At 41.3% G+C, this 24,812-nt stretch overlaps 1 protein-coding gene and 1 pseudogene across 1 annotated transcript in view; one reads left to right on the top strand and one right to left on the bottom strand.

The window, feature by feature from the left end:
- HHLA1 (HHLA1 neighbor of OC90) overlaps positions 1-9,434 on the bottom strand; it is a 36,427-nt gene extending 26,993 nt beyond the window's left edge. Inside the window, exon 1 of the mRNA XM_056131536.1 lies at positions 9,356-9,434. Within this exon, the coding sequence (XP_055987511.1) occupies positions 9,356-9,434 (79 nt within the window). The remainder of the gene's footprint in view (positions 1-9,355) is intronic.
- Positions 9,435-13,504: 4,070 nt separating this feature from the next.
- LOC130020766 (interferon-inducible double-stranded RNA-dependent protein kinase activator A-like) lies at positions 13,505-14,739 on the top strand (annotated as a pseudogene).
- The last annotated feature ends 10,073 nt before the right edge of the window (positions 14,740-24,812 follow it).

The raw sequence follows: 24,812 nt of genomic DNA, 5'->3' as shown, positions 1-24,812 counted from the left end.
TGTTTGCCTTGCATGAATCAGGTCCAGGTTTGATCTCATATGGTCCCCTGAGCACCAGCAGGAGTAATTCCTGAGTGCAGATCCAGGAGTAACCTCTGTGCATTTCCAGGTGTGACCCAAAAAGCAAAAAAAATGTGGTGCTAGAACAAAGTTCTATGGTCCTTGCCTGGGGTGGAACATCAGGTCAGGTTATGATACTTGTACACTGGATCATGGTGCTCATAGGGGGTTGCATCCTTTAGTTCTAACTTATACACACCTGACTGTAGTGTAGCTAGGAACAGTAGTGCAGTGTTGGGACTCTTAGGCAGCACAGCTGCCGGGTACAAACTGCAACCTGCAAGTATTATGCTGGATCCTTGTGAGTAAAACTGGAGATCAAACTCAGGATTGTAATGCTTGTGAGAAAGGTGCATTAGCCACTGGATAATCTCCCAGTGCCTTAACTTTTACTTAATGTTTAGTTAGTTGTGTAGGTCAAGCCATATGGAGAGTGCCAAGATGGACTTCTGTATTGTGTATTGGGAATGTATTTGGTCCAGAAAAGGGAGAGGAAAGTATCCTCTAGACCATCCATGGAGCACTGGGATGGGAGTACTGAGAAATGCCACTCCTTTTCCTTTCTCTCTTCTGTAAGGCAAGACACTGGGGATAGAAATAGGGCATTACTGTAGGATAGGAGTCTCCAGTCCAACATTATATTTCTGGAGAGGTTCAGAGATTGTACTGTAATGACCTTCAGGCTTGTTAACCTTGAGGATTATGGGGGACATCATAAAAGGGAAAATTTTTGATATCTCCTCTACATTAGTCTCCTTGGGTTGGACGCATATAGAAATGCACATTTTAATAAATAATCATGGTAATTCTTGTGCAACGGGTCTAACCTACCTCACATGAATCTGAGACTATTGTCATGAATCTGAGACTCGCAGAGAAGAAACTTACCTAAATGTACACAATCACTTAATCACTTAACTTCCCGTTAGTCGTCGATTTGCTCGAGCGGGCGCCAGTAACGTCTCCATTTGTCCCTGTCGCGTGCTAGTGTAGCCCAATGGCATCTCTTCGCTCCGGGAACATGGAGGGCCTCAAACCGATCGTTCATGACCTTGACAAAGAAGTCTGACCATCTGGTAGGTGGGCGGCCACGCGGTCTCTTGACATCCCGTGGAATCCAATCAGTAACAGCTCTAGTCCAACGGTCGTCTTTAAATCTCATTACGTGACCAGCCCATCTGATTTTCGACACCTTGGCAAATGAGACAGCGTCCCTGATCCTTGATCGTCGATGGATGTCAGAACTCCGGATTCGTTCTCTCATTTGAGTGAAACGTGATATTCCAAGCATAGCTCTTTCTATTCTTCTTTGGGAGACCTGAATGGCGTTCTCATCTTGTTTGCGTAGGGCCCAGGTCTCTGAGGCATATGTTAATGCAGGAAGAACAGTGGAATCAAAGAGATGTGCCCGGAGCCGGAGGTTCTTCGTCCTCTTAGCTATTTCTTCGACGTTCTTGAAGGCGTTCCAAGCCGCTCTCTTCCTCCTGTGCAGCTCGGGTGCCAGGTCATTTCTCATGTTGACCTCTCGACCTAGGTACACATAGCTGTTGCATTCGGAGATGGTCGTTCCATTGAGAGCGAATGGGGTGTCAGGAACAAGGCTATTTCTCATAAACATTGTCTTCGTAAGATTCAGCTGTAGTCCTACCTTTCCACACTCACGGTCAAAGTCGGCCAGCATTTGTGCCGCTTGGCTGATGTTTGGTGTTATTAAAACAATGTCATCAGCAAAGCGGAGGTGGTGTAGTTGCCGACCATCTATCTTCACTCCCATTCCTTCCCATTCCAGTCGTCGCATGATGTTCTCGAGGGTGGCACTGAAGAGTTTTGGTGAAATGGTATCACCCTGCCGCACCCCTCTCTTGACATCAACGATCACTTCTTTGTAGAATGGTGAGATCCTGGTAGTGAATCCGCAATACAGCTCACGGAGGATCCTGATGTATTGGGCTTGTATGCCCTGATTGGCTAGGGCTTCAATGACCGCTTCCGTCTCAACAGAATCAAAGGCCTTCTTTAAATCAATGAACGTTAAGCAGAGCGGCATCTTGAACTCCCGAGAAACCTCAATGAGTTTGGTTATCGTGTGGATATGGTCGATGGTGCTGAATCCTTTGCGGAACCCTGCTTGCTCACATGGTTGTCCTTCATCTAGTGTTCTGCCAATCCTATTCAGGATGACTCGAGTGAACAACTTGTAGATGACAGACAATAGGCAGATCGGGCGATAGTTGCCAATGTCATGGATGTCTCCCTTCTTGAACAGTAGTACGGTCCTGCTGGTTTTCCATTGAGATGGAACCTTGCATTCAGACAGGTAGCGAGTGAAGAGCCGAGCCAGTGTATTGATGAGTACTGACGGCAGGTTCTTCAGGTGTTCAGGTCTGACCTTGTCTGGGCCGGGTGCTGTTTGCTTCTTTACTGACGAAATGGCGTGTCGGATTTCGGAAGGGAGAACGTTGGGAACGACATACCCATCCTGTGGAATTTGGTATGTCGGCAAGTGGACATGGCTATCGAAGAGATTTGAGTAGAAGTCATGGATAATCTTCTCCATTGCCGTTCTGGAGGATGTGATGGATCCATCAGGACGTCGGAGGGCAGTCATCTTGGTCTTATAGTTGGCGAAGGACAGGCGGGCGTTACGAATACTTCCACTACCCAGCCGTCGCCACACTCCAGGACGCTTTCCGGAACCGCGCGGCAGCTCCGGCCGAGACCCACGCACAACTGAAGACCCAAAGAACAAGGTAAGCGGAACTCTCTGAGACCTTGGACTCCAGGCTCGGCGGACCCAGGGACAGAGCTTCTCTGCTTGCTCCCACCACCACAGGTGACAAAGGGATTCTAATCAGGAGCCCCACCCTACCCTTCCCTGTCTGCTTCCATCAACCACCCAGGGATCGAATTGTGCACAGGAGACCCACCCTACCCAGATAAATACCCCACTGGCAGACTTCCACTCTCGACACTACTTCCACTACCCAGCCGTCGCCACACTCCAGGACGCTTTCCGGAACCGCGCGGCCGCAAGCGGCCGCGCGACACATCATAAAACACTAAATACCCGTCTTCTGGAATTGTCGTACCATATTTGATAGGGTTCAAATATGGTAACACCTACAAGGGTGATTAGAGGTCACCCCAAAAGCCTCTATACCTCTCGGAAAGACTGGCAAGCTACCGAGAGTATTCCGCCCGCACGGAAGAGCCTGGCAAGCTATCCGCTGTGTACTCGATATGCCAAAACCAGTAACTACAACTGGTCTCATTCACCTGACCCTGAAGGCTTCACCGACATGGCAGCACTGAGAAGGATGAGAAAGGAGAGGCCGACAAAATCTCAAGGCCGACCTAGGCTGCCACAACGAAGGAAGACAAAAATGATCGTCTGTACTTTCAATGCACGTACGCTAGCATCAGATGCATCCATCGAGGACCTGATGGTACAAGCGCGAATGATCAAGTACGACATCATTGGTCTGACCGAGACAAGAAGACACGAATCTCACCATGCCGTTTTCAACACTGGAGAAGAATTGTTCCTCGGAACATGCGATAAAAGAGGTGTTGGAGGCGTCGGTGTCCTTATCAACACAAACTTGGCCAAGAGCATTGATTCATTCGAATGCCTAACAACCCGAATCGGACGTTTACATTTGAATAGATGTGGCTCACTGCCTGCAGTTTCTATCTTCGTTGTCTATGCACCAACATCTCATTATGATGAAAGAGAAATCGAGAAGTTCTACATGGAGCTAGAGAAATTCTATAAAGAAGACCACACCTTCTACAAGATCATTGTGGGTGATTTTAATGCCAAGATAGGACCGAGAAGATCAGCTGAAGAACTTCACATCGGAACCCATGGCCTAGAATGGAACGAACAGGGTGAGAGACTGTCTGAGTTCATCATGTCGACCAAGACCATTCATGGTAACTCACAGTTCCAGAAGGCAAAATCTAAACGATGGACATGGGAGTCTCCCGGTGGACGATTCCAAAACGAAATAGACCACATCATATTCAATCGACGGTTTTGCCTGACTGATGTCGCTGTTGTCCCAAAATTTCGAACGGGATCGGACCACCGTCTCCTTCGTGCAAAATTCTACTTCACAGAGCGGGGAGAAAGGGCTGCAAAGTTCAAAAAGAGAACTCCCAGAACGACCACCAACTGGGAACTCTTTGGTACTATTGCGGCAACATGGGAAGATGCCATTGTTGACAACATTGACGAGGAATACGATCGACTGGTTCAGCACCTCCATGAATGTGCGAGGAAAGCCAAGAGAGAGATAGCCACAAAAAGTCGCCTATCTTCGAAAACTCTTGAGCTAATTCGCCAGCGTGGTTTGGCGCATGCCTCAGGCAACCGCAAGCTAACGTCCGAGCTTGCAAAGCAGTGCAGAGATGCGATCAAGGAAGACCTCAAAGAGAGAAGAGCAGAAGTACTGGTAGATGCGGCAGAAGCCGGGAAAAGTATTCGAAAAATGTACACAATGAGCCCTGGTAATGAAAGAGTCAGAAACAACTTCCTAGAGTATCAGAAAACAGCTATTCCAGTATGGCAGGCCCCTTCACTACTTGACAATGTTCATACTATTAAGGAAGAAAATGTCAGAAAAAACCTCTGAATGTTAAAGGAATTTTATTCTTCACTCGCAAAAGGCCAAGCAATATATTAGGTGTTAGGGACCTGGAGGCTTCAACCTTGATGGAGCTTATTGTCTGTGTCTTGGGTAGGAGGAAAGGATTTGTGCGCACACACGCTGGCTAAGAACAGAAACAAGAACACATAGTGCTGTGAACACCTCTATTAGGGTGCCCAACCAGGTCGAGGGGAGAGAAGTCTTCGTTGAGAAAATGACATAAAACTGAGACCTCAGATATCCGTTGTGTGGATGAAATACTTCTATGATATGATACTACTGTTTTTGTTATTTGTTAATACTACTATTATTGTTATTATTGTTGCAATGATTATTATTCATATTAGATTTTGAAAAGAGAAGTTGTTTTGTGTCAAGTTTATAATCATGGGGAAAAATAAGGTCCCAAACAAAAACATGGGTAGATACAGTATCTATTGTTAACAAACCCTGCATGCTAGAGTTTAAACAGAGATCATCAGATTAAGAGGAGTAGGTGGGCTGGAGGTGACTCAGGGGCATGGGTGGGGGCAGGGGCAGGCAACAAAATTGTACTTTGATGGTGGTGAAGTGAGGTAATGCTGTATTGCAAAGACAACTACTCTGAATGTCTCACGAGTTTTTAAACACATAGCTTAGAAGTTTTATTTTTATTTTTAGCTGTTGTTTTGTCTTGATACCTACACCCAGCAGTGCTCAGGGCTTACTCCTGTCTCTGTACTCAGTGATTAATTCTAGAAATGCTCTGGGATTCATATACGGTGCATGGATCAAATTAAGACTGTTCGCATGCAAGGTAAGTGCCTTAATTGCCCTACAATATCATCTCACTTGTAATAAAAAATTACATAACTATAAAAAACATATAAAAGGCCACAAAGAGGTTGAAAAGCATATTACCAGAATATAATATTATAAGGTAAGTCAGGGTTAGGACTAGTCCGATTACCTGTTGCATCAAGAAAACCCCCATCTTTTTCCTTTTTCACTTCTTTATTTTCAGACACTGAAATAAAAAATGATATAGTATCATAGAATTATATGACCTTCTAGGACTTGTAACATCCTTAACACATGTCTGATATAATGGGCAGATAAAGAAATTTGTAGCGATAGCACAGTGGGTAGGACGTTTGCCTTGTGCGCAGGCAGCCTGGCTGACCCAAGTTCGATTCCTTCGCCCCTCTTGAAGAGCCCAGCAAGCTACTGAGAGTATTTTGCCAGCACGGCAAAGCCTGGCAAGCTACCTGTGACGTATTCAATATGCCAAACACAGTAACAAGTCTCACAGTGTTACTGGGCCCGCTCGAGCAAATCGATGAACAATGGGAGGGCAGTGACAGTGACAGTGTTTTATATATATGCAGTACTACTCATCTATAAGAAAAGGTAAATCCTCACGATTGCAACAAGAATAAAATTACTGAAATCAGTAAGAAGGAAAGAGAACAAATACCCAGTGATCTCACTCATACAATGTGCTATAAAGAAGCAAATAAGGCGGAAAATCAAACCTTGGAATCTGACTATGGAAATGAGGTTGACAGCATGGAACTGGGAAGATGGTAGGGGTTGATGCGGTGGAGGAGGGGGGTACAAATACTTTGGTAGTAGGTATAACTAGGTTACATATTTTAAAGAGTTTTAAAACTATACCTTTAAAGCATACATAGTCTTGTAAACCATGACCTCACTTTAGGGACAGAAATAAACACAGGAAAAAGTCACAAAAGGCCCAAGACAATAGAGCCTATCAACCGATTACAGAATTGACCTTACCCTGGTGGAGGACAGGTGGGTTGAGATGGGGTGGGGTGGAGGGAAACTCTGGTGGAGGGTGTGGTGTTGGAATCCTATCATTAACACTATTGTAAATCATGGTGCAACAAATAAAAATTTAAAAAAATATTAAATTTCTACATGACTGCTTTCTGCACTCCTGTCCAGAGGAAGTGAGTTTCCCCACTAACTGCATTGCCCACGTCTATAATCGATGATGCCTGTAAATATTTGGACACAAAGTTTGTTATACCTCCTCTTATTTTCTCCAATTTATAATCCAACCTATACAGCTAGAACACAAGGCAATAAACATGAAAATAATCACTTATTACAATAATAATTTTCCAGTAACTTTTGGCAATGTTACATTTTTTAGAAAATATTAAGAGTTCTGGACTAAAAAATAATTTGAATATAAAGCAAACTTTATATTTACATTTTATCTCATCATCAAAAGCCTCATTTCAATCCATCATTTTTCCCTCTTTCTCATCACACAGTTTTTATCTCAATGTCTAAAAGTTGTTTTTAAAGCTCACTAATATTACAATGCATGCTTATTATACTTTTCTTTATTCATCTCTGGATGGATACTGAAGTAGCATTGTTTTTTGAATACCCGGTTAAAACTGAAATTCAGAAAGCCATTGCTTCCGTAAGTCTATTTGGTTATTTTTATCAGTGATCAGTCTATAAAATTAAACATTGAACTTATCAGTAAAGTCAGTGGATATCATGCTTATAAATAACACGGCTCCTGGAGAGACATTAAAGGGAACGATAAGCAAGTAAACATTTCTTATTAATTATTCCCAAAGCTGAAAAACGACTTGATCTCTGGCTCCCTCAGGGCAACTGAATGGTTCTCTACAGGAGAAATCCATTCCGAAGCAGTCGCAATGGGACGTATGGAAGATGCCCAAGTTCTTGCCTCTCACTTGTCCAAGAAGCAAAGACACCCCATGAGAGAGGCAAGAGTTTCTAGGATCAAGGAAGATTACAAGCTTCAGGATTCATATAACTCCGAGCCAGAACCCTGGCACCTCATATGGTCCTCTGAGCACTTCCAGAAGTGATCCCCAAGCACAGAACCAGGAGACAGCACTGAGCACCACTGGTGTGGCCGAAAAATAAAACAAAAAGTCTTCTTTTATATCAAAAAGTTAGGAATAGACGTTTGGCTCTGGAACCTTAGGTGCCCTTTTTGCTTCAATGTATTCACATTTTTGCTGCAGGCAGCATTTCACACCCTCAAAAGCAAATAGGCAAAGAAAGATGGGATAAAGTAATAATGGTGAATAGAAATAATTACCATTATTAAATCTATTATTAACATAAAGTCACAATATTGTGAATTTAATAAAAATCATGGGAATTCTTAGGGTCCATGAACTGTGAATCAACAAACACCTCAAAGAATTATGATTTAATTATGATTTAAAACTTGCAGTTGACACAATCTCTATTTTGCAAAAGAAAAAGAAAGGTTTGGGGACTGGAGCAATAGCACAGCAGGCAGGGCATTTGTCTTGCATACGGCCGACCCAGGTTCAATTCCCAGCATCCGATATGGTCCATTGAGCACCCCAAGGAATAATTCCTGAGTGTAGAGCCAGGTGTAACCCCTGTGCATTGCCAGGTGTGACCCAAAAAGAAAAAAAAAAGAAAGGTTTCTAGAAGCCCAGGAATTTGCTCAAGATAGAGTGAGTTGAAGAAAGCACTTGCCAATTTACCTGATGTAGGTAGAAGCATCGTATTCCTTTCCTTCTTATTCTCCCCTTTAATGGCATATTTTAAAGGAAAAAAGATTTCATCAGAGAAGTTATTACCTAGATATAGCATCAGAGAGAAATTTAATACAAAACTTCTGTTTTATGAAGTGGAAAATTAGTATCTTCAAAGTTGACATATCACATGTAGGTTTTCATCATTCTGTTAGTTGTTAGATGATTACTAATCTACTATAATAATATTGATAATTGATGATATTATAAAGTTCCTATACATTAATTGAGACTGTATGTTTTATATTCTGGGAATGATCTGATAAATGAATAAAGACAGAATCCATCCTTCTGGAGCCTATCATATAATTAGGAAAGCAGATTTGAAAGATATGAAGACCCAGGAACATTGTCATGAATGAATTACAGTACTTTGAATGGAATTTTGAGACTGTGTAGCAGAGAGACTAATCTCTTATGTGAGATCAAAATAGTTGGGAAGTGTTGCTGATCTAAGAGCTGAAGAATGAATATCAGTAATAGGATAACTGACTGAGGGGCATTCAGTGTATGGATACTAGCTGGGTGCAGAGTCTAATATGGGCATGAGCTCGAAATGAAATAACTGGAAGAAGGCCAAGGGAGATGCAGATAAAGGATGATGGATAGAGAGAACTTCAGAACCTGGTGATGGTTCATGGACAGTAACATGTTACGGTTACAAAGGATTTCTCCAAAGCAGTAGCAAGTCAGTCACTGATCAATTTTGAGAAGAGGAGAAAGGAGGAAAGAAGTTAGAACAGTAATGATTTGTAAAGAGATCTTTCAGGCAGTAAAGAGTGGGTCCTGGAGAGAGAAGAGAGGCAGGAAATTTATTTAGAAAGCTCTCTTAGGGGCCCAGCAAAAAGAATACATGGTTCAGATGAAGATGGTAGCAGGGGGAGTAGATTAATTCGAAAGCATAAATAGAAAGTGAGTGCAAAAAGTAAAGGGACAAAACAGCCAATGCAAAGTTTCTTATTGCCATTTACATCAAACTCATTCGGGAATCCTGCCTGAAACATCAGCTTCTGTGATTCTCTCAAGTGCAGCTGCTACTTCAGCCAAGTCTCTTGGACAGACCTTGAACAGACTCACCTGTATTCCAAAGGGACAGGAGACATATGAGGCACAGGCACAGCCTCATTGGAGATCTGTAAGGCAGCAAACCTGACATGTTTGTGACACTCTGGGACACTTGAAAACACCTGAGAAAATAGACTGTGTTACTAACATTACTAACATGCAGAATTATTTTATAAGTATGATAAATGCTTGGTAGTAAGTTGCAGAACTGATAAACAGAAAGGGAAGATGTGGAGGTGGGGACTGTAGGTAGTATTAGAGGTGACATAAGGACAGTGGTGAGACTCATGATACATTGATGATGGTGGGGTGCAGTGACTTTGTACAGAAATACCATCACTGTCACTGTGCTCCCGTTGTTCATCGATTGGCTCAAGCGGGCCCAGTAATGTCTCCATTGTGACACTTGTTACTGTGTTTGGCATATCAAATACGTCATGGGTAGCTTGCCAGGCTTTGCCGTACAGGCGGGATACTCTCTGTAGCTTGCCGGGCTCTCCGAGAGGGGCGGAGGAATCAAACCTGGGTTGCCCAGGTTGGCCCCATGGAAGGCAAATGCCCTACCCCCTGTGTTATCACTCCAGCCCCAGCAATACCATAAATTTTATTTTATTTTTATGGTTTTGGAGATACACCTGGAAGTACATGCGGCTCTGTCCTCAAAGATCACTCCTCGCAGTGCTTGGGGGAACCAGGTATACAACCAGTGGAGGTTGGCTGTATTTATGGCAAGTGACTACTTTCTGTTATATCTCTTTGACACCAATATCATAAACTCTAATACCGCAACTTTGTTGCCTAAACTATAACATTATGTATATACAAAACAAAAATAAACAAAAAATTAAAAAGAGAAATACATTCTATGAAGTAGAACTAAGAAGTTAGTTTAGGTTAGCTTATGATACGATTCAAATTGATTCTACAAACTCATTGCATTAATTCCATAATGGAACTTGAATTATTTATTTACAGTCCACATTCGCTGCAAACTGGTGGGGAGATATAAACCCTCACTTTCATTTGCAGCCCATGCCTAATGATTCATGTGGCTTTACATCTGTAGCACTGTAGCACTGTCCTCCCATTGTTCATCAATTTACTCGAGTGGGCACCAGTAACACCTCCATTGTGAGACTTGTTGTTACTGTTTTAGGCATATTGATTACATCACAGGTAACTTGTCAGGCTTTGCCATGCAGGCAGGATAGATACTCTCAGAGGAATCGGAGGAATCGAATCTGGGTCGCCCATGTGCAAGGCAAATGCCCTACCTGCTGTGCTATCACTCCAGCCCATGGCCTTACATCATTGCAGGAAATCTGGAAATAATATATAAAGAGAGGTAATATGTCATAGCCAAGGAGTTTGAATGTCTCCTTCATAGTTTCTCTGTTGTTTTAGATGGGAATTCGCTTCAAATTTAGCATCATTGCTAATTATAAATAGAAAAATAATAGTATTTTATGAGAAAATAAGTAGATTCTTTTCTCTCTCTCCATGGCTGCTCAGTGTGTTGGATTTTTTACCTGGACAACTGAGTATAGACTTAGCATAAAATTAAAAGCTATAAAACAGAGACTACAGATAGTGGTGAAAATTTGTTAAGTGCTTTTTCTGTGCCTGAAACCATGGGGAATATTGTCTGGCACAGATTTTCACTTTGTAGCCACGTAATATCTATGAGGAGACATTAATGCCATGGTCATTATATATACCTAATTTGGAAAAAAAGAGGAATTCAGGGGTAGAAGACATGACTTAGTCGTAGAGTATAGAAAAACAGGGAAACCAGGACAGCAAGATGGAGTGCTGAAAGACTAACAAGGGGGACAGAGGGAGAAGAATATAGGGGCAGGCACGTTGAGAGATGAGAGACAAGGCTGCGAGAGGGAGCGTAGAGTGTGAGGAGGACAGACAGGAGGAAACAGGATGAGGGGCAGTGTGAGACTAGAATGGGGAGCTTAGTGAGACTGGAACAGGTGCTTGGGGAGAATGGAATAAATGGCAACTGATCAACAATCAGCCTGGTCCTCATTTCCTCCTTCATCTGCCTGTGACATGGGCCACCCTGGGAGGGGGAGCAGCCCGAGTCCATGGAACCCAGGTGGCAAGAGAGAGAGCCTTGGGGCTCCAAAGCTGCCTGGAGGTTACACACAGACACATACACACATGTATATATAGAGAGAGACAGGGAGATGGTGGCTATTATCTTCATAGAGAAATTTATAAAGAAGAAGCTTTAACATGAAAAGGAGAGGGGGATAATTTAGTACTGCCTAAAGGGTTACCCCTTTAGGCAGTAAGGGTTGTGGGTGGATAATATGACAAATAATGGGAGGACTCTTCCTTGTGTCACCTTTAAAAAAATATTTTTAGCTTTTTGGGTCGCACCTGGAGATGCACAGGGGTTACTCCTGGCTCTGCGCTCAGTAATTACTCCTGGCGGTACTCAGGGGACCATATGGGATACTGGGAATCGAACCCCAGTTGGCCACATGCAAGGCAAGCACCCTATCCTCTGTACTATCGCTCCAGCCCTCCTTTGTCACCTTTACATTGTAGAAAGATGATCTCACCTTTATGAGTATTACATGAGAAAAAGACAGAGTCCTAGCTGCCTTAAAAGTGTTTGTAAAGCTGAAATGAGATCACGAAAATGAAAACTAATATAATCTTTGAAATATCATATTATGTGTGTGCAATATATATGCATATGTATATTATTTTTTCTGTATCTTCTCTCATCTTCATATCCAGGCCCAGCATCATATCAAAGGCATAAGGAGTGAGCAGAAATAAATTTAGAACAGAAAAATATTATCTATATAAGAATACACATTTCTCTCTCTTGATTCTTCATGTTAGTCCCTTCCATTTACTGAAATTAAGTATGCTAACATTTATTATCTGAAGACTAATTGAAGACAAATTTTAACTTTTTGTTTTTGTAGAGAAATGCATTTTTCTTACTGTCTTTTTTAAAATGTGTGTCATTGTCTTCTATGTATTTGAAATAACATTGCCCAGATTCACAAATATTAGTTCAGGACTACCAGTACAGATTTGAGGTAAACAATGACTAATGTTTTGTTATATCTCTTGCAATATTTGGAACTACCCTAGTTGAAATATTTTTGAGGAAGAGATTTAAGAAAGAGATTTAAGAAAGTTGTGTTTGATGCCGGTTTGAGGCAGGACTGGCATTGAAGTAGTCACACAGTGAATTCTCTATTGAGCTAAGAAAAATGTCTGGATTCAGCACTTGAGCTCGGGACTGAGCATTTCAGAATAGCTCTTTTCTTTTGTCCTTGTAAAGCATGTCTACATTGCCCAGGGTCATAGTTAAGCATCCCATTTTCACTCCCAGTTCCATTCAATCTCTCAGGGAAAAAAATAAGCCACTAGAAAGAGGAGGAAGTATGGAGTTGTTTGTGGACTGGAAGACTCTTGGCAGTTTATTTAAGGGAATTTACTGGAATTTCACTAAACAACAGACTAAAAAGATTAAGATTAGGCCTCCCTACTCTCCCCTGCAATTTTGGGCCACATAGGGCAGGTGCTGATGGAAGGAACTGGGTTTAAGGTCAGGCAAACTTGCCTTGAATATTGACTATTTCACTGCCTTGTGTTATCTTGGTCAAGTTACTTAAATCTTCCCTCACTCACAATTGTGGAGTTCATGGCATTGTTTTTCCCAGTAGGGCACTGGAGTCCAAATAAATACCTGGCTTTGCTTCTACCCTGACTCTGCAAGTGAGCAAACCTAAACAAAATAGATCTTTTCTACAAGAACAAAGTGCGGAGCACGAGAGGTAGCTCAGGTTCTTGTCTTGCATGCAATCAACCCAGGTTTGTCCCATATGGTCCGTGGCCATCTGGTCCCCTGAGCATTGCCAGGAGTGATCCCTGAGTGCACAACCAGGAGTTAACCCTGAGTATTAATGGGTATGCCTCCTCAAAAAAGAATTCCACATGGACAAAATTACAACCTAGAAAGCTGTTCCAAGAAGAGGGACACAGGCGGGGGGGGGGGGGGCGGGGGGCAGTGGCAGCAGCAGTGCTAGGACCAAGTTTCTCCTGGACCTGCCAAGTCAGGGGGCAAGGATGCTGCTGCTCTGTGTGGTTCTCGCCCTTGCCGCCTAGCCATCCCTTCTGGCTATGTACCAGAGCAGGCATCGCATGGAGGTGGGCCTGCCGCCAGAGCACTAAGACGGTGGGACCTTTAGTTCCGGCAAGAGGATTACAGCTAAACCAGGGAAAAACCCGATTCAAGCCTCCCACCAATACGGCATGAAGACCAAGAACATCCGGTTTATGAGTGCAAAAGGTCCCATGTGTAGATATACAGTGTCCACGTTCAACGTGGGTGACATAATTTGCACAGATGTCAAGGGAAACCCTGATATCTAATTTAGGATTTTCCTAGGTTTCTTCCAAGGACTAGGGACAAAAGGAAAAGTGAAGGTACGAGTAAGAAGTTAGTGAAACAGAGAGCTGCAGAGGCTGCCATAAACATTTTGAAAGCCAGTGCAAGTATTTGGTGAGCTAGGTCTCTTTTTTTATTCTGCAGCTCAAAAATATCATGACGGAAATTTGCAGCTTCTAATCCCTTAATATCTGATCCTTCCAAGCAAGCTAAGAACCAGCTTGATCCTATTGGTCATTTCAGGAATTGGCTATCCATCATGGTGGGAGACTTCCTGAATATACACTTTCCCAGGAGCGAGGACCTGCTCATAAGAGGGAATATACCATAATTTGCAGGCTAGAGTCATATATGGAAACTGGAAAGAGGACATCAAAAAGCAACTCAAGAGGAATGCTGCTAGAAATTCCTTGCTAAATGCAGTACTATTTCTCCAGAGATCACTTTCCTTTAACAAATGTAGTTGGACATTTTTTAGGATGTACTTGGCATTCCTTGAGGAATTCTCCTGGTGAAAAGATCAACTTACTGAAAAGAAGTCTCCTCAGTATTCCAAATACAGATTATATCCAGCTTCTTAGTGAAATTGCCAAGGAACAAGGTTTTAACATCACATATTTTGGATATAGAAGAACTGAGTGCCAACGGGCAGTATCAGTATCTCACTGAACCATCCACCAGTTCCATCACAGTCTGTCAGGGCTTGGGGATCTCCTGTGGCAATGAACGGAGTGATGCAGTTCACAATGCTTTTCAATATTTAAAGATAATAGCAGAAAGAAAGTAAATGGGGAACAACTTGGAAAACCTGTCAGTAACCTGTAGCAATTTCCCCTCTGCCCTTTCTCCAGAAAAACATTAAATGTTTCCATCTGTATATTGTTGCTAAGTCTCTTTGTAGAGTCCATCTACACACCACATTGGAATTATCCCATAGTAGTTGTTAAGCTTTTATTTTTTAAAAAAATGACTCAACTTTGTACTGTTATACTGATTTATAAACTTTGTACCACAGAATGTAGCAGCCATTTTACAATGCCATGTACATAGAAGAAAGAAACTGCATGTTTGATGTTGATGATGAAGATGATGAAGAAATAAAACCCGTTGCTAGCAAAAGTCTTACTAGTTCTTATCCTCTCTTTGCAAGGCTTTGTAAAAAGGAATTCTAAGAAATTAGTACCAAAGAGAACATTCACAGACTTTTCTTGAACATGATTGTTAAATTTCAGAGGTCATGATTGTTGTGCTGTGTATTCCAGTCCATGTAATAAGAACTGTTGTTGTAAAGGAAATAAAAATTTTAAAAAACTTGTTACAATCAGGATTATACTTGCTGTTCAAAAATTGATCTGCATTTCCCATGGTGATTAGTGTGTTGTTATTCAATTATTGGATAAAAGCAATGAATCACTTTTTCCTCAATGATACTGGATAAAAGAAAACCATGTAATTTTATGACAGCAGTAATAAAAGTACCGAGTGAAAACAGAATATTGCATTCTACAATATGCCACTTTGGTATCTTTTAAGCCAAAGGTATTTTTTTTATAACTTTATTGTTGCTAAGGGAATATGACTGACAGTAGTTTTACTATTTATAGTTTTGGTATACAAAGTTTGGGGCCATAGAGATAGTACATTGGGGAGGGCACTTGCCTCACATATGAAGCTGACCTGGGTTTCATCCCTGGCACTCCTTATAGTTCCTCTAGCTTTGCCAGTCGTGATTCCTGAGCTCAGACCCAGGAGCAAGCTCTGAGCACTACCAGATGTGGTTCCAAACAAAACAAACAAAACAATGTCACTTTACTTTCTCTATCACCAAAATGCCCCAAACTCTATACCACTGTCCTGAAGTCTACTCAAAGCCACCCCATCTGAGTCCATTTTCCCATCTTAGTAACCTCTCTTCTTCTGTCAGAGTCCAAGGAATTGGGCATTATCCATTCTTTTGCTTCTTTATGTACCAACAAACAGTGAGGTTATCCTACATTTGTCTTTCTCCCTCTTATTTACTTCATTTAACTCGTCAGTCTTGCTCTACCTCAACTGTAGCAAAAGGGCATATTTGTTTTTTTTTTCTTATAGCTGAATAGTATTCTATTCTGTATGTTTATCACAACTTCTTTGTCCACTTTTTGGTAATTGGGTATTTGAGTTACTACCAGGTTTGAGTCAGAGTTTTAAAAAAAAAGATAGATATAGAAATATTTTCCCTGATAATCCCATATTTAAGAATGGAGACATAAGAAATAAAGTCTATAAATTCACTTTCCTGGCAAATGGGGTACAGAAGCCATTAAGAAAACGAGTCTGCACGAACCAATCTGACTGAAATAATTCATCCGCCATCTGTGCTCCTATGTATTCATCGTCTTACAATTTAACACTTTAGATGCCCCAAACATTTTCCTTTTTCTATTTTTTTTGTATTTTGGGGTCACACCTGGCAATACACAGGGGTCACTCCTGGCTCTGCACTCAGGAATTACCCCTGGCTGTGCTCAGGGGACCATATGGGATGCTGGGAATCGAACCCGGGTCAGCCGCATGTAAGAGAAACGCCCTACCCGCTGTGCTATCACTCTAGCCCCCTTTTCCTTTTTCTAATAAGTTCCCTTAAGAAACTGTATTATCCTTCTTTTAAAGTGACAGATAAGTCTCAGGTTCTACTTCTTTAAGTACAATACCCCAACCATTTATGTTTAAGAAATAAACCCTTTTAGAGAGAGATCACAGGGGATTGCCCTGCCACAGAGGCAGGGGGGGATGGGGGGATGGGGGTGGGGGGAATATTATCCATGGTGGTGGAAAATGGGCACTGGTGGTTGGATGGGTATCTGATCATTGTATAATTGAAACCAAAGCACAAAAAATTGTAAATCTACAACTGAAAAAAAAAATAAAATAAAGGGAAAAAAAATAACTGTTCAACCTGAAAATAAAAAAAAAATGAAAAAAAAAAAAAGAAATAAACCCTTTTGTCCTATTCATCTGTCTTTTATGAGTTTAACTTGAAGAACCCAGGATACTACAACCTAATTTAGTGAACCACTTAGTTTTGGACAGTATTTCTATTATTAACTGTTTCAAGGACCCTTAGTGAAAGGAACAACTGAGATTTGAATGCTGATATCGTAGATACTCAGGTCTGTTTTCTCAGATACTCAGGTATGTTTTCTTTTTCTTTTTCATTTCTTTTTCTACTGTTCTGTCCTTCAAAAAATAATAATGCAACCTGGAATGCCTTGAATGGTTATGATGTTGAAAACAAACAGATATAAAGTTTCAAGGCATTCTGGTGGATGAAAGGTATAAATTCAATTACACTTCTAAGAGAGAATCTTAAAAATGATGTCACTGATGGACCAAGAATCTAACTACAAATCTGGTAAAACAGAATTCTGATAGGCCTATGTTTTACTAACAAAAGCCTTAAGATTGGGCCTATAAGAGGAGAATGGTGGAGTTTTACTGAAACAATGTGTTACTTTCAATACGCTAGGTAATTTGACTTTAGCTACTAAATTAGAGTATCTTTTTTACTATTCTTCCCAGGAAGTTTTCCAGTTAGATTCAGAATAATTATAGTGCTTAGTGAAGAGGTAAAAACTCAAATTGTGATATTTATATGGCCTCACAGCACATGTCATGTTCCTCCTACTTACAATGGCTCATTAAATTCATTTACCTCTATGCACAAACTCCTTCTTGCTCCAGAGGACCCAAAGGTTTGGAGGTGAAGATAACCAGAGTCCAGAGCTCCTGTTAAAGGACTTTGGGTAGACCAAACTAGTCTTACAAGAATATTTAATCCAGAATAAGAAGCAAAAACCTAAAATTTGTTGACCATTGGATGTTACAAAAATTTTACTTATGGTAATTCACTGATCCTCCAAGCAACCCTGTTAATTGTTATTATTTGTATTTTATAGTTTGATGGTATTAATCTTCTGAACTGAGCAAAAAGAATATAATCAGCGCTAGAGTCCCTTTTATATTCGTTTAATTCAAAATTTTGTTTAATACAAAAGTTCATTTAATACAAAAATCCATCATTGGTAGACCCCTGACTTAGGAAGCATGATGTCTTAGCTGTTGCCTGGCTGCCAGCATTTCTAATTGCATTATTTATTTTTCCTTGAGAGCTTGTTTGGAGGTTCTAGCAGGGAAGCGCAGCTACTGGTATACCCTCGACAGCGGTAGGGCATTCGCCTTACAAGCGGCCAACATGGCCGACCCGAGTTCGATTCCTCCACCCCTCTCGGAGAGCCTGGCAAGCTACCGATATGCCAAACACAGTAACAACAAAGTCTCCAATGGAGACGTTACTGGGCCCGCTCGAGCAAATCGACGATCAACGGGAGGGCCTTACCTTACCTATCTATTTTTCAAAAATTTCATTCTAATATTTTGGCTTATGGTAATGTTTCTTTTATCACAGATACAAGGACAAGTCACCACCCACCTGATGACTGCATTAAGATTCTAGTGAAAAAAAAAAAAGATTCTAATCAATCAATTAGGGAGCAAGGACTGAAAAATACCAGCAGTGATGAAGATGAATGGAGCAGTCTTAGCTTATGTGTAATAAAGATATTGGAAAATAGGAACTCCTCTCCTGTCACTCAATTCCAGGAAGCCAGAGTTTGGGAATCATAGAGGATGGATTCTTGAGCTAGCTTCATGCTTTTGGAAAGAGCAGGAACCAAAGGAGCTTTAAAATATCTGCAGAATATGGCTTACCTGTCTCCCAAGCAGGAAAAAGGACTTCAAAGAAGTTAAACAGCCAGGAAGATTAACAGCTAAGACAGAACTGTAGGGGTTTATATGAGTTCTTAATGAAAGATATAGAGGGTGGGGAGAAAGACTTGATAACTTTGCTTTGAATCCTCCCGGGGGGAAAAATGGAATAATAATCCTACTAAGAAGTCAGATCCGTGTAACAGGATCAACTCCATCTGAGAAAAATGCCAGTGCTATGGACTGAAAAAGAATCCGTGAGCAGAATGACAAAGCTTCAATTCAGGATGAGATGGGAAACTTCTGATGGTAATTATAAGTATTGAAGGAGTAGAATGAAATCACTAGGTGATGATTTCCCTTTCCTGCATTAATATGTGTGAGCCAAGCATCACCTGGCATACAAGTCACCAGAAGACTTCTGAAAAATGGCAAGGAGTTAGTGTCCATTATTATAGTAGGGCCTACAGCCAGAAAGGCAACTGGACCTGTGACCTATTTTTATATGATTTAAATGCTTTTGTACTTCTTCTATTTTGGGTTCAGGTATCTTGATTTACCTCAATATGATGACATCCATATTAATGTTTTAGGCACACAAATGTTACTAGACCATACCCATAACCACTGTCAATATCCCATCACCACTGTCCCCCCTGGTCCCTTTTTCTCTACACCTCTCATCCCTTTCAACCCTACCTCATCCCAACCTGGCAAACTCAATTCTGTTGGCAGAATTTTATGGTGTATTCTCATTGGCCATTGTATATTTTCTTGCTTTGTTTCAATTTCAATTTCTTTATCTACTCATTTATAATTGCGCACTTGGGCACTTGGGTTGTTTCTAGATCATGGCTATTATAAAGAATTCTTTATCAACAGTCAAAATTTTAAAAAGAAATAAGTAAGAGAACTATTTCAGAAAGCAATGAGTTTTGAGTTTGAATATTTGGTGAAGTCTTCAAGGACATTGGTTAACTATCAAGTTCTGGGGCCTAGTTTCAGATTCTGGTTTGCTGTGGACAAACAATATTCATTTCTGACTGGTTCCCAATGGCTATTTTGTAGGGACAAAAGCAATTACTATGCAAGACCTGAAGCTTAGAATATCAATCCTGGTGCATAAAAAAATCGCAGATACAAGCCGTCCAGAACTGTGGGATGGGAGTGGAAAGGGAATCCCTGGTAAGAAAGGGTGGTCAAATAGTTTCTATAGGAATAATATGGGAGTGTTCTTTGTGTTTCAGACTTATTCAGGGAGTTGGGAACACAAGTTCAGATAAGCAGATCGGGGTTCAGCCTTCTAGACCTGTATATTTCAGTACGGGAAGATCAGCTCACTCACCTTTCTCGCCTACAAAACACAATAGTAGTTACCACTGAGGTTTGTCACTGAGACTGGATGACAATAGATAAAATGTTTACAGCACCTGGTTCATGGTTAACGCTTCTTAGTTGCTAATGCCTTATCTATCTAGAAATAAATTACTTCTGAATTTCACTGGTTTCTAAGAGCTTGCATTTTGTGCTGAGAATAGCATTTTCAGATGAGGCAGTAGAAACAAAAGTTAACTGTTAGGTCTGGATGAAGTTACTTAGCCTTTCTGCACCTCGTTTTCCTCATATTTAGAAAACTTTAGAAAAAGTACAAAGATAGGGACTGAGGATATGACTCAAATGCCTCGCATATGCAAGGCCCTGAATCTGATCTCTGGCATGACATCCCATCCATCCCTCACCTGCTCCTTGCTACATCCCTCCCCCATAGCAATGCCAAGAAAGTTTCTTCTATATATACAAAAGAGAATTATGCCTGTGGTACAATGATAGAGAGATACTGGCACTGTGGTAGTGAGCAAGGTGTGGTAACATTGTGTCCCTAAAACGTTTACATTTCTGAAAACCAATATTACTTCAGTAAATTGCAAAAAATACTTTTTAAAAGACAAATGCTAGCGTTGGAGCAATAGCACAGCGAGTAGGGCTTTTGCCTTGCATGCGGCCAACCCGGGTTCGATTCCCAGCATCCCATATGGTCCCCTGAGCTCCGCCAGGAGAAATTTTCTGAGTTCAGAGCCAGGAGTAACCCCTGTGCATTGCTGTGTGTGACCCCCCCACCCCCCATAAAAAGACAAATGCTGCATGATTTACTTACATGCTTACTACACAGAGTAGTCAAACTGAAAAGATATAAAACACAGTGGAGGTTGTCAAGGGCTAGTGAGAGAATGTGAGTTAGTGTTCAGAGGGTATAAAGTATTGGTTTTACAAGAGGAAGAGTTATGAGATGTATGATGGTAGTAATAATGACACAAGGTTATGAATATATTCAGCACCATTGACATCTATGTTATAATTAAAGTTACAAATTTTATGCTAGGCATTTTAAGCACACACACATTAAAGAAGCAGGTAACGTAGTCTCAAAAAAATTGAACATTTTTGTTGTTTTTGTTTGGCTTTTGGGCCATGCTCAATGGTGCTCAGAGCTTATTTCTTGCTCTGCACTCAGGAATCACTAATGGTGGGCTTGGGAAACATATGGGATGACATGATTGAACTGGGATTGGCCACATGCCAGGCAAGTGTCCTACCCACTTTATTATTACTCTGGCCCCACAATTGGATTTCTTTTTATCTTAAAAAGCACAGTGAGTGTAAACTCAAAAAAGGGGCACAGCTGCAGCGGCGGTTCTGTCTCTCCTGCTGCCCGCGTTCGGTAGTCTCACCCTGCTTCCCCCACCCCGGGGAGGTTGATGGCAATGGGCAGGCGAAGGAAGGAAACAAGCGCCAGGCTGGTTGGTCTTAGTTGCAGTTTATTCCATTCCCATCTCCGTTCTCCTCTGATTCTCCTCCTGCTTCTTCCTCCATGCTACTTCATTCTCCTTCTCGATCTCCCTTCATCCTGCTTCTCTGGAGTCTTGATTCTGAACCTCATCTCCCAGGCCACTCTTACAGTCTAGTTAAATCCCAAAGCATGAGGGGTTGGGGCTTGCACATAGGTATGGTCACAATCAATAGGGTATAATTCTTTCCCTCGGGGAAAGCCGCTTCTAGGACAGATACTCTCTCAGCAGGATGACCCACCCTAGAGCGAAATCCCCTGGGTGTGTTTCTCCTCTCCTTGTCCAACAAGTATATAAGCATATATAATATAAATCATTTTGTACGGATACAGTAAGAAATACCTTAAATTTATAGAATTGCTCTCCTAGGGCCATCTCGATCTCAGACTACAGTGCTCAGGCCAGGTAGTCTTTCCTACCCCTAGCAGGATCCTAGTCTCATCGTTACTTTTGGATCATGACAGCATTTATCTATGATCAAACTCTTAACTTTTAGTTAAGAATCGTGGCATTTTGGCCTGGCCCATTTCGATGCCAGGGTAGATCATTGCTTGCCCTGGGTCCATTCAATTCCTTGTCGGGATCCTGCTTTTGGGGTGTTAGGAACTAAGGGCAACTGAGGCTTAAGTCGGGAAAACAGATGCCCGGGAGTGAATAATATTCAAAGCCAATTAGATCCTAAGTTACAAAACATAATGTTAATGGTCTTTCTGTATCTATACAAAAAGGGCATTGCTTTAAAGTAAACTGTCCATCAGACATAAGGGGACGAGCAAGGCAATATTTCACTCATACATATAAAATCATAGATTTCTGAGGAATCTAACCTTACAAATTAACAGAGTCTAATTAGGGGGAAAGCTGATTAACTGGCTGGGAAGGAGAGCATAGGGAAGAATTTACAGATAAACACAATGGAATGGAAGTGCCTCAGGAGTACTGTGATGGGTGTAACCTGATAAACCTAAGCTCCTTGTGGAGAAAGGGAGAAAGGACAAAGCAATGTCATCTTACAACAGTGTTGTACCAAGAAAAATTTCATGAAAGCATGAAATATTAAAAACAACAGTTACTTAAGAAGGTAAGGGAAGAAATAACCCTGCTCAAATTGAACTGAAGTGTTTATTTTAAAAAAAGTAGCAAAAATACTCAAACAAACATAGGGAATGTGGGAAGGAATGGTGGGAGTAAGATAAACACCAATGCTTGGTGGAAAATAGTCACTGGAGGAGGGTTGGGTACGTGATCATTGTATGACTGAAACACAAGCACTATATGACTGAAAGGCAAGCACGAAAGTTTGTAAGTCTGTAACTGTACCTCATGGTGATTCACTAATTTAAAAAAAATATGGATGAGAAAAAAAGAGAGAGAGAAACATCAATGCTGTCTTTGCTTTACCTCCTTTTATGATTTTGAACTTCTGCATTTTATATTTTCTCCCACTGTACTCTACAGATCAGTAGGAATATCTGGGGGTCCTCAGCATATTTGGCCAGTTTCATGGGTTGTTATGGTAACTGTAAATTGTCATGGTGCCACCAGTAGGTCTGATTTTGATAGGTGAAAATACAATGGTTGTATAATTAGCTCGAGTTTGCTCAGTGGTCAGCTGGGCCTGACCTGACCTTATTGCCCTGGAAGACATTCCTCTGTCTCTGCAGAAACCTCATTGAGTTATAAATCTAACAAAAATTTCAGTGTGGCGGTTTTGTGACGTAAAACTCCAGGCTTTCTCAGAGTCAGGATGGGCTACCTCTACCCACCTCCCTGTGCTTTTAGAAGTCCTGACAGTCATGTCCACACCCCAAAGCTGCCATCCTGTTGAAAAAGCTGCTCCAATTTTATCTTCCTAGCTTTGTAATGGTCTATCTCACAGTGATTCAATTAAAACACAAGCAAATGAACAAACAAAAACTGGGTGCAGTTTTTTTTCTCACAGTAAATTTGTACTTGGTGTTGTTCTGCCAGGTTAATCTGTAAACCTGGCTCACATCTCCCTAACTTTTCTCATGTTTTCATGGCCTTACTCAAATACTAACTACCTACCTATCTAATAGTGTGATTCAAGTCACTCTTAGTTTTCACTGGCTTATTGCCAGTGCAGGATTGCTAAAGACTTCTATCCCTCCTTCTGCTCTTGGACACTTAGCTATATGCAATACTGAAGCTACATGTTATGAGCCTCTTACTTATAGCCTAGCTGTGACATGTTTTTTGACTCAGAATAGAATAGTTATATTTTAAATGACCCATGAAGTATATCAAGGACTGAAGTTCTGTTACTTTCCTAATTCAACTTCTTAGTCCTCGTCTCTCTGGTACTTCCCTTGTCTTCCACTGGACTAGAGCTGCTCAGAAGATAAACTAAGGGCATGTTTCCATATTATTTGTGGAAGCAGGATACAGGGACAGTTGGAATTTCCTCTGGGAAGACACCTTACACTCTAGAGTGAAAAGAACCCACTCGGTCCTAGGATAACTTCAAGGTCAGTTTCATTGTTAGAAACTGACATTATTGGGAATAATAGCTGGCTCCCAGGCATACCTGGGATTGGAGCTATGAATGGATTGAGCTCCATTTGTGTAGATGAAAAGAGATTTTTTTCTCAGGGATATAATTTTTAGGCTCTTTGTCCCACAGTCACCTGGGATTGGGGTGGATAAGAATTATTGAGACAAGAGCACAGCTGAAGAGAGAGTATTCCCCTCATACACCAAAGATGGTAAAAGCTTTGGGGTTGGATAATGACCCTCTATCAAAGAGCAGTTACCTACTCTGGTTTCTAGAGGTGACAAGCATTGTTTTAATGGAAATGCAGACTTTGTGACTGAAATCTCAAGACTCTCACAGAGACCTGCTGGGCTTCCGCATCCCCCCAACCCCCACCCCAGTCTCCCGGTTCTGGAAGCCTGACAGTCATACCCATGAACTGCCTCTGGAACTAAATAAGTTCATTAACCAGCCAAGATCCAGAGACCCATAAAAATCTTGAAAGATATCAACAAGTTGCAGAGATGCTTCTGGACTCCGCACCAGTCTGTTGTCCAGGGCATACAAAGTCACCACCCAACTGTATCACTCGATTCAAAATCTTTAAATTCTTGGAGCATGCAGCCACGTTTCTGGCTGCACAGAATCTCAAGCTCTACGCTACTGATAAGTCAAAAGAAGCACATCACACTGGATTAGATGTAAAGCAGCAAGCAACCAACCTCAATAAGAACACAAGGCTTACCTAAGAAAATAATCTCTTCTACAAGGGCTCCATGGTGAGATACAATAATATTCACACACTTTCTTCTATGGAAATATATTTTTATCATATATAAAATCAAATATAAATAAATATTAATATAAAAGAAATTATTCAGGACCTGTTATTCAGGGGAAGGCTTGTGTGATGGTTTGGAAAATTGGAAATAATGGAGAAGGGAAGGTACAATG

The sequence above is a fragment of the Sorex fumeus genome, unplaced genomic scaffold (assembly GCF_029834395.1).
Source record: "Sorex fumeus unplaced genomic scaffold, SorFum_2.1 ptg000002l, whole genome shotgun sequence".
In the NCBI taxonomy this organism is placed as follows: Eukaryota; Metazoa; Chordata; class Mammalia; order Eulipotyphla; family Soricidae; genus Sorex; species Sorex fumeus.
Note: the sequence above shows the minus strand (reverse complement) of the source record. Positions and strands in the feature narration are given on the sequence as shown.